The 14,285-nt window shown below is 36.3% G+C and overlaps 2 protein-coding genes across 2 annotated transcripts in view; one reads left to right on the plus strand and one right to left on the minus strand.

Moving 5' to 3' along the window:
- LOC111624994 (putative uncharacterized protein DDB_G0277255) overlaps positions 1-3,767 on the minus strand; it is a 29,595-nt gene extending 25,828 nt beyond the window's left edge. Inside the window, exon 1 of the mRNA XM_023368004.1 lies at positions 3,629-3,767. The gene's annotated coding sequence lies outside the window, so the exon portion shown is untranslated. The remainder of the gene's footprint in view (positions 1-3,628) is intronic.
- An 8,360-nt stretch (positions 3,768-12,127) lies between these two features.
- LOC111624995 lies at positions 12,128-13,054 on the plus strand. Its single transcript, XM_023368005.1, has one exon. It carries the CDS (start codon positions 12,128-12,130, stop codon positions 13,052-13,054), a length of 927 nt encoding a protein of 308 aa, XP_023223773.1.
- The last annotated feature ends 1,231 nt before the right edge of the window (positions 13,055-14,285 follow it).

The following is a 14,285-nucleotide window of genomic DNA, read 5'->3' on the forward strand; positions in this document are numbered from 1 at the left end:
TCCACCGTACTCACCTGATTTGGCCCCCAGTGACTTCCACCTTTTTCCAAACCTAAAAAAATTCTTGGCTGGAAAGAGATTCCACTCAAATGACGAAGTCATCTCTGAAGTGAACGAGTATTTTGCACACCTTGACAAATCGACCTATTGTGATGGCATAAAAAAGCTAGAACATCGCTGGAATAAGTGTATTGCTAACAAAGGAGTCTACATTAAAAAATAAAAAAGTTTTAACATTATTTTGTTTGTTGTTCTATTTGAGGCCGCGAACTTTCCGAACAGCCCTCGTAGTATGGTTGTTTTAATTTTTTCTCATCAATTATATTATTACACTTTGTTGATTTGAGTCTGACAGTAGCAAATGAGACATTGGAATTAGTTAGACTGCAAATATAAAAGATATTGCAGTCTTATTTTAATTATTATATGGATAAATGTTTTAAGTAGTCTATTTTTTCTTGTGTAAAGAAGTGCTATTTTCTTTTAAAATATAATGTCTTAAATATCTGTGTTTGTATTACTTGCAAATTTTTACCAAAGTTGCAGTTATGTTTATACAATTAATTCCCTCACTTCAGTATAAAAGCATAAAAAAAATTAGATGACAAAAATTTCCATTCTATTTTTATTCAATTCTATTCTTTGTCATTTCACATACAAGTTCTATTGTTAATAATACATTCTATAAACTAACTCTCAATAAAAACATTTAGTGCAAAAAATTTAATTCAAGTAGCTACAGGAGTCTTCAACAATATTCTAACACTCATAAGCATTTCTATAATAAAACCATTATTCAAATTTTTTCTAAGTACTGCAGGGGAGAGTCATAGTACTGACCATTACTAGTTTTCACTACCAGAGTTAGGTAGCAGCATTCTACAGACATGCAGAATATCATTATAGGTCATACTTTGGGGACTATTTTGTTTGGTTAGGGTTGTGGAAATGAGCCCAAAAGTACTCGTTGGTATTTAGCACATCAAAAATTATTTTTGTGGCTCTGATTCTACTTCAGGAATAAGTAGCAGTTAATTTCATTAAAAAAATTTTTTTATATAGTAATATTATGATCAAATATAATTTCACGATATAAACTCTACACAACATACAATCTCCAAAATATTACCATGTGGCACTCATCTGGTACCAAATAAAAATAATTTTTAAAGAGAAGGTTTCACGTTTCTTTCTCAATTTAGAGAGAAATAGCAGAAAGCAAATTAAAGAAGAAAGTAAAATGGACCAAAGCTAGCACGAAAACAGAAACAAACAACGTTCCAGCAAACAACTTCGACATCATCGGTTCCAAAAACATTAGCAAATTGATTGAGAGCAAACCAAAGTCGGCAAAAATACGAGCACATTCCCCAGATGGGTAAACTCCAAAGACCTTCGACAAAGAAACGGAAAAACAACTAGTTTTTTTGTATACAAAATCCAAACGAAAAGTTCATTCGAAAAGACCAGATACAGCACATTGCAAGCAAGGGTCGGGCATGCAATGTGCCAACCGAGAAAATATTTATTTTATCCGCAACACTCATAAGCAGCAAACTTCATGGTAAAGTTTCAAAGATTCGTTCCTACATTTTCCTAGTATTCAATTTTCAAATAAATATTATTGGTTATAGTATTGATACAATAGTACACTATTTTACTACTGTTAGAGAATTTTATTTTTTCAAATGAAAATCACAATTTATCATAAAGATCAACACCCTCTAAAACAGTAACTGGTTGGTACTGACCTTATTATTTGTACTACCAAATTGACTTTATATTAGAAATAATCAGTACTTTAGGCAAAATCTTAGAGAAATCTTATCCTGTTCTTTACAAAGCACTATTTGAGGCATATATTACTTTTTCCCCAAGACATATTTATATTTAAGGAAATCCTCTGAGGAATAACTGTGCATGCCTGACTTTGAGGAATTCCTGCTAGTGTGTGGAGGCAAATGGTACAGGCCAACAGAGTAGAAACAAAAAACCATTTGATTTTCCTGCACAGTTTTGGACTGCGCAGGCCAACCATAATGTGTGTGCCATTGTGACATTCAGTTGTGAAGCCTCTAGTAGTGAGAACAATGTCTTGTGAATGTTTGGAAGAATTCTTTTCTATAACCTTATTAACTTTCATTATTTATAATCTAAAAAAATTAATTTTTCAGGTTATGAATAATAAAAGTTAATAAGGTTATAGAAAATAATTCTTCCAAACATTCACGAGACATTGCAGTGACAGACACGCAGTCTGAGACTGCGCCAGGAAAATCAAATGGTTTTTCTACTCTACTCTGGTGGTCGGTACAGTCCGCCAAAACTGTTAAATTTCCCCCCACACACTACCAGGAATTACTTAAGGTCAGGCATGCATGGTCAATCCTTTGAGGATTAACTTAACGTGTATAGCTGTTTTTAGGACCAGGTGTTGTCCACGGAAATTTCCAAAATTTACAACTTTTTGGTCACTCTCTTGAACTGGAAAAATTTCTGTCTTTATTACATCTAATACAGTATTTCGAAGAAATCAGTTCNGAATTATTCGTAAGATAGAATATTGCAAAAGAAGAATGGTTTTTTAAATATTTGTGGTAATAACAATTCTTTTTAATATTATCCGATCTCGGACACCCAAGAAGTTCGATATCTAAATAACTGTAGCTCTAGTTTTAAAAAAAAAAAATTTGTTTTCTATCTATCCACCATTAAATAAAAATAATTCTTTGTACCTTGAGAAATAATTTAATAATTTTTTAAAATTACTATGTTCGATCTAGCCAGTTATATCCAATAGTTTTTCCTCTATAAATTTAATCCATGAATTCTTTTTGGTAGTAAAATCGACTTGCCATTGATCTTTCGCTGATAATTGATGCTTTTTAACAGAATATATATCCCAAGATTTCTCTTGAAAAATTAATTTTGTGATCTGAAATAATTCCACAAAAAATGATTCGTTTGATAAATTAATTTTGTGATCAGTGCTACCCAAAGCACTAATACTATTATTTACACCATAGGGTCAATATTTACCTAGGTAGTCCAAGATGGCTGCACTTCTGGAATCACGTTCTAACCTAACCTAACCTATTCTAATAAATTAACAAAATTACTAATGTAAGATGTAAAATAACTCAAAAAATTAATTATATGAAGAAAGGAAAATTTTGTTAATTTATTAGAATAGGTTAGGTTAGAACGTGATTCCAGAAGTGCAGCCATCTTGGACTACCTAGGTAAACATTAACCCACCATAGACTTCTATGCACACTTTTTTCCCGCCAGTTTTCATACAATTTATTTCCAATAAACATCCAAGAACAGCCAGTACGTCGTCATCAGATGCACGGCGGACTGACTTAACAGAGATTTTCCTCGTGTGTGGGCGATAGGAAATTCTGAATTTCCTCAAATTCAGGCATGCACGGTTATTCTCCAAAGATTTCCTTAACGCGTGTGGCTACTTTAACAACAGTTAAGGCCAAAAATAATAAGGTGGTCGGTACTACACGATTCTCCCCTAAAGTTATTTAATTAGTAATAAATGGTTAAAACTAGAAATTATTTCGTCAATATGATATTTGCTATAGCTTTACACTTTTGTATTTTTCCCTTTTCATACCTTTTATCGTACGTCCGACTATACAATTTCTTCTTTTCCTTTTCTCATGTAAAAGCTGGTGCAGAAAACGAAACTTGCTATCGTAGCAGGTAAATATCACAACACATACTCTCGTCCTGTCTTCTAATTTGGCGCGAGTTGCTAGGCGCCCCGTAGTGGTGTGCGTCGGAAATACTATTTGGTGTTTTTAGTAGTTGTAGGTTTTTTTTTATATTCATTAAAGAATATCGTCAGAATTTGTATGCATACGTCGGATTTAATCGGATTTAATTTTATGTTTTATGCATTCGTTGATTTTGTGGAGACGATTTTTTGTTAGGTTATTTTTGATGAGGATTTTTTTCCCTAATTCTGACGAATTTCCAACACTTATGGAGGCGGTGTCTGTTTTATTTGACAGTATTTGTATGGATCGGTGGTGCCGATTTTGCGGGTGTAAAGAAATCGGTTGGTTAGCAGTGAATTGATTCTTGCGCCATTGATGAGGACGTTGGTGCGGCCATCTGTAATTTCGGGTATGGTGATATCCGATACGCGGGGCCGGCGCGTTTCGGCAGAAATTGCCGCCCGAGGGCAGCGAAATTTATGCCGCCCTTGGTAAAAATTTCAGGCAGGAGTTGCTTAATTTTTCCGGCGAGATTTGAAATTGCGTATGTGGAGCAATCTCTTATTATATTTTATTAAATTTTTTTATTATTTTAATGGCAAAAAGCTTAATTACGAGGGTAGGGACGGGTTTTATAAAAAGATTGTAAGGCCGAGACTCCACTAGCCTAAAACGGGCGTAAAAACCTTCGCCGTAAAAACTTTTAATCACGCGACAATGATTATTTTACGCCAAAGCAGGTCATAAATCTAGTTTAAAAGCGAGTTGAGCAATGTTCCACTTTCGACGCGAATACGGCCGTAAAACGGTACCATCCATCAATCAGAAGTCAGTGAAATCTAGGTCATTGTGAAATGGTGCGAAAATGGCGGAAAACGAGCTTTTGTGTATGTTCCCTCGTGGCTACTCTAGATCTGGAAAGATTTATCGAAAATATCCAAAAGTATTCATGTATCTACGACAAGAGGTATCCCATTATAATGATAATGGATGCCTAAAACACGATATGAACGGCCAAAGGAAAATCCTTCAATTTAGAGGAGTATATAATAAAAAAGCTAAGCTTATAAGTGCTGTATTTTATCTTAATAATACAATAATAAAAGTTAATATATACATTTGTAATTATAGTACAGAAAAGATTTATAGAATATAATCATTGTCTTTCGATAGTACCGTCGCCGTAAAAACTTCGCTAGCCGGACTTCCACCGCAATCCAGACGCAAACGCAAATAGGTCACGTGATTAAAAGTTTTTACGCCCGTTTTTACGCTAGTGGAGTCTTGGCCTAACGCTCCTTCTTGCGCGATTGTTCCGTAAATTACCGAATATGTGCTTTTCTTCTATCTCGAAGAGGACGCAGCCCTCCGAGGAAGCGTTGGCTTTTTCGTTTTGAACCCGTTGTTGAGTGACCGCAAAATGCCAGTCGATGTCACTGATGTCACGATGTCAAAATGCCAATCGATGTCGTCGTGGAATGCGGAGGAGACCCATGATCCACGACGAGAATGTGACAATTAAATCTTACAGCACCTTATTTCTCCACGTTTTCGGCTCTTTGACAAGAATAAATCACCCGTGTATTGACGTTGGTTCGACCACCCGTCTCCCGCATGGATGGGTAAAGTCCCGGCCTGGCACTGAGTTTCCACCAAATGTAGACCAATTTTTCCAGTTAGGATTAGAACAAAAACCAATAGAAACAAAACAACGAATTTGCAAAAGTTGGATATATACACCATTTTCTCTTCAATTTGACATTACTCTTTCTTAAAAGGAGTCAGAAAAACAAATGCCATTGACATCTTTGAAAAATTCAATTTCGGTAATTCCGGACCTTTTTCTTTAATAAGTTGACGTTTGGAATCACATATTTTGCCAATTGGCGGGATCAACGGAAATCCCATAACCAGAAGTAACTTCTGCAATTGTATCTCTTTTGTCTACTCTACTTCTGTGCCTTACGTCTTTTCTTGCCCCCCTTCATCACGTGGTGGGTCCGACTTGGTGGAGAGGAGTTGTGTAATTCTAGGGTGTGTAACCGAGGGTGGGAGTTTTATTGGAGGGTGTGTCTCGAGGAGAAGTCAGAAGGAAAGTAAGGAGAGGGCGGGAAGAAGCAAAGTAGTGGTGGTGGTGAAATTGCGTGGGAAAGTAAAGACTGTGCAACCAAGTCAGTGTGGAGATTTTCGGAATTTTCGAACTGTTTTCCGCCCAGAGTGAAGAAAAGGAAGAGATATACCTCAAGCCCATTTTGTCGTTATGTTTTATGTCTTCACGTTTCGGGAGTTTTGAGCAATATATTGTCGGGAGATTTGATGTTAATGATATTCGGTATACTAGATTGTCGGGCTCCGTACGTTCCTGTGTCTTAAATTCTTTAGAACTGCTGTATGCTCCCAGGAAAATTAAAGGGTTATTTTGTTAAATTGGATAGTTGTCTTTGTCTAGTCCCTATTGAGTGGATTTCCCCTGCTAAGCGTCTGCTCCATCGAGCACGCTTGTTCTAAATTCTCCCTTCGAAGAAATCACTTAAGTTCTACGTGTCGATTCGTTCTCACGTTTTATAATCTCACACTTCTTTACTTTCTTCCGTATCATTTTCTGGTTTCTCCTTTAGTTCTGTTACAGCAGTCGTCATTAATATTGGTGTACTAGTAGATTCGCCTTCTTCTTCCAATTATTTTTCGGCATTTAATGTTGTAGCTGTTGAAAAAGTCATAATTTTTTTATTGCATTCGACCATTTTTTCCCGTTTCTTTTGTTAATCTTCTTTTCTTATATTGCACTTCCAGATAATTTTTTTCTTTTTAACTCGCTCATTCTATAACAAAATTATTTTTACTCGAATACTAGAAATTCCTCAGTCAAGCATGACAGAATACTTTTAATGAGAAAGTAGAAATTGAAGAATCGAGAAGAGTAGCGTTTTCAAGAAATTCAAGAAGATTTGCTAATGTTTCTACAAATTAAGTAGTTTATACTATCTGTTGTAACATAGAAACAACAAAACAAAATTTTACCTGGAGAAGACAAAAATAGAAGTTATAAAGAATTCACTTGTGAAGCCCTGGACTGCGATGAAAAACATTCGTTTAACCATATATCCAAACGAAAACGAATCTTGATCTTCGCGATTAATTAAAATTAAGGGAACTAAATTAGAAAGGAAAAGAGAAAAATAAAATTATTTTAATATTAAAACTATGCAGTAAAAAAGGAGAAAAATTAGTAAATTAAATTATTTATAAGAAAAGATGAACAAAAAAGAAAATGTTAGTTAAGGTACAAGGTTCGTTCAACACCGAACGAAAGACGGTGTCAAATTGTATTAATAAACAATCGTCTTTATCGGAAACCGATCTGGTCTAATTTCACTTGGTAACAAAGAAAGACCAATCGGGGACCGATGAAGGTATTAATAACCAATAAAGTAACGATTTGCGAGACTACAAGATATTTAACTCGGTTCTTTGCCGTGGCGACCCGCGAGGCTATGTCCCTCGCTGGGGTGTTTCGATGAACGCAAGGTTCTGTCAAGGTTCAAGCGGTATGAACGCTTTATCTTCGTCCTTTGCCGATGTATCCTCCGAAAATTATAGATCTTCGTTGAGAGAAACTTCGGAAATTCCGATCTGCATTCACCGGACCACCGGAGTTTCCTGCTCGAGAAATGGTCTTAGAATATAACATCCGGTCAGCGGTAGGAAACCACCTTCGTCACTGGACTTTCCTCTTCTTCTTTCGAAGACTATGCGCCGAAATCTACAAAGGCTTCAATCCTTCGTGAAAATAGTACTTTTATTGTAAGTTCTAATAAACGGGTTGTGTTGTTTGTAAACGATGCCTCGAAACCTCGTTTACAAACAACACAATCCGCTTCACAATCCAATCTGACTCAACCGCTTCCAAATGTCGTTGATTGTTACCGCTCAGCAGTCCAGATGGCAATAGAGACGACAGTGGCGTGCCGTGACATTTGATGATAGAGAAGCTGTGTTTCTGTAAAAAGCCGACATCCAGGGGCAATCAGTCAATTGCGTGTCAGTGATGGTCTAGGACAGTGTTTCTCAACCTCTAACGAATCGTAGCCCACTTCAACGTAGTATTGCCCCCTTCAATAAAACCGTTACGTAGTATCGCCCCCTTCACTTCAAAATTCCCATGCCCAGGGCCAAGGCTAACGCCAAATTCGTATTGCATTGAATAGACTAGTGACTAATATAATGTTATTTGTTTAATTATTGTACGATATAACGAATAAAATGCCTAATTATTCTTAATATAATGTTTTACTATATCGCCCAGAAAATTGTTTTTCGCCCCCCAAAATATAAATTGTTACTAATCGCTCACTCAACATGGAAAGACGCCCACATGGGGGCGATATCGCCCCCGTTGAGAAACACTGGTCTAGGGTCATTCGTATTGTTTGTTTGATAAGACAGTAAAAACCGTAGACTTCTCTAAATGCATTTTTAATATCACAATTACATTCCGAATCGCTAACCACGATATAAGGGCTACAATTAAAAATAAAATTATAAAAGTTTACTTGGTGAAATAAAATGTGTGGTGGATATACATATCTGGTACAAAATATTCTTCAATTGTATTAATATACTTTTAAAGAAAATTATAATTAAATGTAGCTTTGTAAAGAAACGTACAGTACATAAAAATATAAAATATTCTTTACTTTTTAAATCTTAAAGCAATGCACTTAGTCAAATAGCTCCCTACGAGTGGCTAATGGATGGAATCGAAGACGGTTGCAGAGCGTGCATACACGCGAACTGCCAAATCCCCAGGATGCCGATATCGGTCAATGTCAAATACTGTACCTCTTTTGCCGCATCACTAGTTTATCTCAAAGGACGCGACAGGGCTGTTGTAGATTTTAAACGTTTCTCACCATAGCTGTAAAAATCTAAATATGTTAAACTTAATAGTCATTTGTTTTCTAACTAATTCGTTTTAGGACCAAGTGTCCTCAGAAATTTCCAAAATTTACAACTTTTCGGTCACTCTCGTCGAACTGGAAAAATTTCTGTCTTTATTACATCTAATACAGTATTTCGAAGAAATCAGTCCCCACTGTACTCGGCTATAGATTGGTTCGGTTAAGCTTTTGTTTAAGTAATATTCCGGCTCTTTCATCAGGGTTTTGTTTATGTCCCCAATTCCCTAATCGCTTAATTATTTAACTACTTCTTAAGTAGAAATAAGTCGAAACCAGTTACTTTGTACTCGAATATTTGTAGTCTCGGGAAAAAAGTGGAAAGACAAATTTTTATGACAAACGGATACATAAATCGTAAATTTAAGGAAAATAAATTCTAGAGCCTTTTCTGTACCTGGTGCATCTCTCTCATTCATTAAATTTAGTTGTAAATGACGCTGTCAAAGTAACGGTTAATTTTTTAACATTATACAAGAATTGTACACGTTTTTTTCTACATCCCCTTAAAGATGGGATGTACGAAATCGTAATATCACTGGTTTAACATCGAAATCCGTGAGTAATATAAAATCGGAAAGCGGAATAAATATATCAAATATTTTAATGGATTTTTTTAACTCCTGTCAACTATACAGAACTATCGTAAAAACATAACAGTAAATTCTTATCGGTTGGGTTAAGTTATAAATCTACTCGTTATTCACGTAATCGAAATATCTAGTGGGCAGGCGGCTAACAGCCCAGAACCGGTCCTTGATAGAATTGGAATCTTTATATGTGTGCAGCTTTCACCCAAGGTCGTAGGCTTCCACCGGCTAAACCGGGTGAGGTTGGTGCTCTGTAAAGCGCATGCGCAAATCTGGCTTTTTGGAATCTGACAATACAGAGCTTCCACTCCGCCACTAATATTCGAATATACAATAGCAATCTTTTTTTTTTTTTCACGTGTAGTATAGAAATTTGTAATAAGATACATAATGCGGTTATAATAAAATATTGTGCGATTATTTTCATATAATTAAAATTAATATGTATTTATTTTTTAGAAAATACAAGGGAAGCGGCGCATCTACCGCTTCCAATGACGGCACGCCACTGAGAGACGATAACGATATCTTACTTATAATCGTTATTTTATTTTATTTTATTTTTTTAATTTCTTCCCCTCAGCCTCACACACTTACACACACAAACAGATTTAGGCCTTTATATTAAAAAAATATTAAAACCTTTCTTTATAAAATTTAAATTTAATGAAGTAAGTTTAAAATACATTTGCCAAAATATGAGACTCTGGAAATGTCCAGGAACCATACTAAAATTTAAAAACGAGGTTGAGGCTGAAGTTTTAAACGTGAAAACTTGTACGTCGGACTTTCAGTGCCGCTTTCCTGTAAGTTTAGAAATTTGACAATGGTTTTTGGATAGTCAGTGGAATCATGCTCGACATTCCACACACCATTGTCAAACTTCTAGGCTTACAGCAAAGCGGCGCTGAACGTCCTATGTACACGTTTTCGCGTTTAAAACTTCGGCCTCAACCTCGCTAAAAATATCTAAATTTGTTAGAATTAAAGTATAAATTTTTTTATGTCCATAAAAGGATATATTCGATTTAATAGGGGGAAAACTTTTCTCGGAAATAATACAAAGGAAAATCAGACAATGCAAATCCTAAGATCAATTAACTCCGTTGAGATCGAATTAAATGTCGATTTTTTCACTCATCCAGCCATCTGAGTTTAGATCTCGTTACACTTCGTACTTGGTCCTCACTCGTAACAACGACTGAGGATCAAGTAGAGAGAGAGATAAGGAAAAATAACCAATCGAAGTGGTTGATCTAGGACCAAAATTGATAAAACTATGGATCCAAAGACACAGAGAGCTTCTCTCCCTGATTTCTTGTAATGCTGTGCCTTGCTGAGTTGCCTCGTCCAAGTTGCCCTCGTCGCCCGTGCCGAGAGGACTTCAAATTCTGCTGTGAACTTCCTACATTACTCCGGGGTAGACGACACAGACAAGTACTGTACTTTTTCTCTTAAAATAGGAGCTATCGAAGATCTATCAATCTACTCTTCAACCCGATCTGTATGATTTATTTTATGTTCAAATAAATCGGGACGAATTTATGTAACTGTAGAATCAGTCTCAGTGACAATCTCACTTACTTATGAACAGGAACTTCTCTGCGCGATTCGGCGACCTCACAAAAATATTTAAAAATGCAACTTAAGGGAAATTCCCTGGTCAAGCACGAACTAAATGAGATTACTGACTTCACTGTAATAAGTGCGATCACCAATCCGAAATCTATTATACGTTAGCTAATATTTGCGCAAAATAAGTAGCTTATACTTTCAGTCAGAATATAAAACAAATAACCAAAATTTCATCTGTATTGGACAAAAATTGCAGGAGTTATAAGGAATTCACACGCACACACAAACACACAGACGACGGCTTTTATGTTAGCGATGATAAAAAAAAAAAAATGTCATATAAATTGTGAGGTTCCAGACAAAATTCGAAATCAAATTAATTGTATGTTACGTAAAACACGAAAATTGTTACCGTTAAATCAGAACAAAGGCTAAGTTATGTAAGAGAGGAGAGGAATGTTGTCTAAACAATGTAACGCGGAGGTGAGAAAAGGCATCCCGGGTCAACTCTTGCACGTGTTAGACGATACCTCAACATAAACAACAGATCGATGTTAGGGTAGACAGGAAAAAGGGAAAGGGTTTGACGATCGGGAAAACATCCCGTATGATTGTTAAAATTCTAAATTGGCAGAGACAGGAAACAACGGACTAAATTACGAGCGCAGGTTTCATAGTTTCATCAACACCTCCCGGTCAAAGTCAACGGATGGTATCAAGTAGACTCTCCAAAACAACCTTTCTCGTGACCCGAACTGGTCTCGGTTTTCACCTGGAGACGGGGGAGGGAGACCAAGCGAGAAGCAAGATGAGGGAAGTTGAGTCAATCGGAAAAGTAGATTAGGAAAGAAAAACTATAAAAACTTCGGACTTCAAGGTCGTGTGTGCAGATCCTCCGGATTATATCCATCAGTCTGGACCTTGTGCCATTAGGTGTACGAAAGTGATATCGACTGTACCACCCTCTCCCGCCTATCGACTCCCAACATTCGCCTGTCATCTTCACGAGACTGCCCATCATCTACGCTTCCTAGTACCCAAGAGAAGACACCATCTCTTGAGATCACCATCAGACATGTGCCTGGAAGTTAGTGATGTAAGAAATCTTTCCCATAATAAACGGATTTTATGTAAGACACTTGTCGTCTTTGCCTTCGCACTGTGAGGACCACCATCCCCTCCAAATATATATATATATATATATGGGGGGCGCTGCTTGCTGTTGAGCGTGTTGGTGAACTTTTTTGTGTGCTTCTTTTAAGCCTAAATTATGGAAAATATCGAGTTTTGGATTAAGGTGTTTGAGTTGTTGTTATTTTTAGGCGGGATAGAATTAAATCCCGGCCCTGTTGATCGTACTCCGCCACAATCTCAGATTCAATCATCGGCATCCACAGCAAAACGACATCGATCTCCGAGTGAACCTTCATTGAAAACGGCGAGATTGGAAGATTTCTTCCCTTCAAGGTTAGAGTCAAGTAAGTCTATTCCTAGGGAGGTTATTTCATATTTGGAAGACCGATTTGATAAGCTTTTTTCGACGTTAAATGAGGTTGTTACGAAGATAGATTGGTTGGCTAATTTACATAATGATCATGACCGGCGTTTAACTCAGTTAGAAGTCAAACTAGGAGAGTTTTCTAAATTAAAAGACGATTTGCAACGGGAAAACAGTTTGATTTTACATTCTTTGGACAAGGTATCGAATGAAATGAGAAAGAAAAATATCTTAATTAAAGGTTTGACTGATGATGATTCTGATTTGAATAGGAAGGTGCAAAACCTATTTTATACATTGACAGGTGAATCAAGACCTATTCCAATGGTTAAGGTAGTGAAATTTAATCGATCAGATACGGTATTGGTGGAGTTGCAATCATTTGCAGACAAGAAATTGATTTTTGCTAATCTTGGAAAGAAAAAAGGTAACGAGGCATTAAAAAATATACAAATTTTTGATGATTTATGCTGGCGCTCAAGATTGAGACGGAGAAAGCTTTTGCCATTTCTACATGCTTATAGGTTGGAAGGCAGGCGAGTTCGATTGTTGGCTGATGTTTTACAGGTTGCCTCTGAGAGATTTACCTATGATTTGGCTAGAGGAGAATTACTGAAACTCGATTTTTTAGTGGAAAACCGTGTGGTAGATTCTCAAATTGTTCCCTCTTCGATTCAAGGAAGTGTACAGTTGGATTAAAGATTTCAGCATGGAACTCCCAGGGTGCCTTTCTGACTAATCTGAATGACAGTGGTTTTGTTGAACATATTTCTAGAACTGATATTTTGGGATTGACCGAGACCTGGTCTACAGTTTCTTTATGTTCGAGAGTTAAAAGTACTAACTGTAAATTTAAAGTTTTTGAGGTATTGGCCACAAAAAATGTGGGGAGAGGTAGACCTTCGGGGGGCTTACTTTTGGGTATAAATGGTGACTTGGGAGAAGTCAACTTGCTTCTGTCAGGGCAACATATGATGGTCGTTAAAGTGAGATTTAATCGGAGGCAAAGTGGGAGATTGCGTGAAATGATAATTATTTTGGTCTATCTTCATATACCTATTTTTGAACAATTAATTGCAAGATTGGATGATTTAATTTCTGATTATACATCAGATTATGATTTTCTGATGATGGGTGATTTTAATGCACGAATTGGCTTGACTATGGATACTATTTGTGGTGGTGATGTGATTTCGAATATTCGACTATCAAACGACAAAATTTGTAATAAAAGAGGGAATTTGCTTATTGAACTGGTGAAATCCTATAATTTATACATAATAAATGGTCGTTATCCTTTTGATTCACCAGCGGACTTCACTTATACATCTGGATTGGGTGCTTCAGTAATCGATTTGGTGATATTGAGCGAAAGTTTGCTGGGGAGTCTATGTAATTTTGTTATTTCGGATGATTACATGTCTGATCATCATATGGTGAATTTTGAAATATTAATTGATACTGACGAGGATAGAAAACTTAAACTGATTGATAGGAAAAAACGATTAACTTGGAAAGAGGATAGATCCAATTTATATTCTGAAACAGTTTCGGTCGGATACGCAAATGTCGTCTTAAGTGACGGAATGGAGGATAGGTATTCCGAAATTTTGGATTTGATTAAGTCATCAGCTGAACAATGCAGAATGTTGTCATACTTAGGAATGACAAAAATATCGTTTTCAGTTTGGTTTGATAGTGATTGTAGAACAGCGAAGAGACTGAAGAATAAGATGTTGAGGAGGTTCCGGACATCTCGTAGTAAAGATGATTTGAGGGATTATTGTGGTTATAGGGCTGCCTTTCGATCATTGTGTAGGATAAAGAAGAAGAATTATTGGTCAAATATTAGTAGACAGCTGCAAAATACACGATCTTCTAGACAGTTTTGGTGTATTGTCAACAGATTTAGAACGAAAAGAAAACCTGA

The sequence above is a fragment of the Centruroides sculpturatus genome, unplaced genomic scaffold (genome assembly GCF_000671375.1).
Source record: "Centruroides sculpturatus isolate CEXI.00-Female unplaced genomic scaffold, Cexi_2.0 scaffold269, whole genome shotgun sequence".
Taxonomy (NCBI): domain Eukaryota; kingdom Metazoa; phylum Arthropoda; class Arachnida; order Scorpiones; family Buthidae; genus Centruroides; species Centruroides sculpturatus.

Excerpts from the sequence above, each read along its gene's own strand:
- LOC111624995 (XM_023368005.1), top strand. The coding sequence starts at position 12,128 with ATGGAAAATATCGAGTTTTGGATTAAGGTGTTTGAGTTGTTGTTATTT.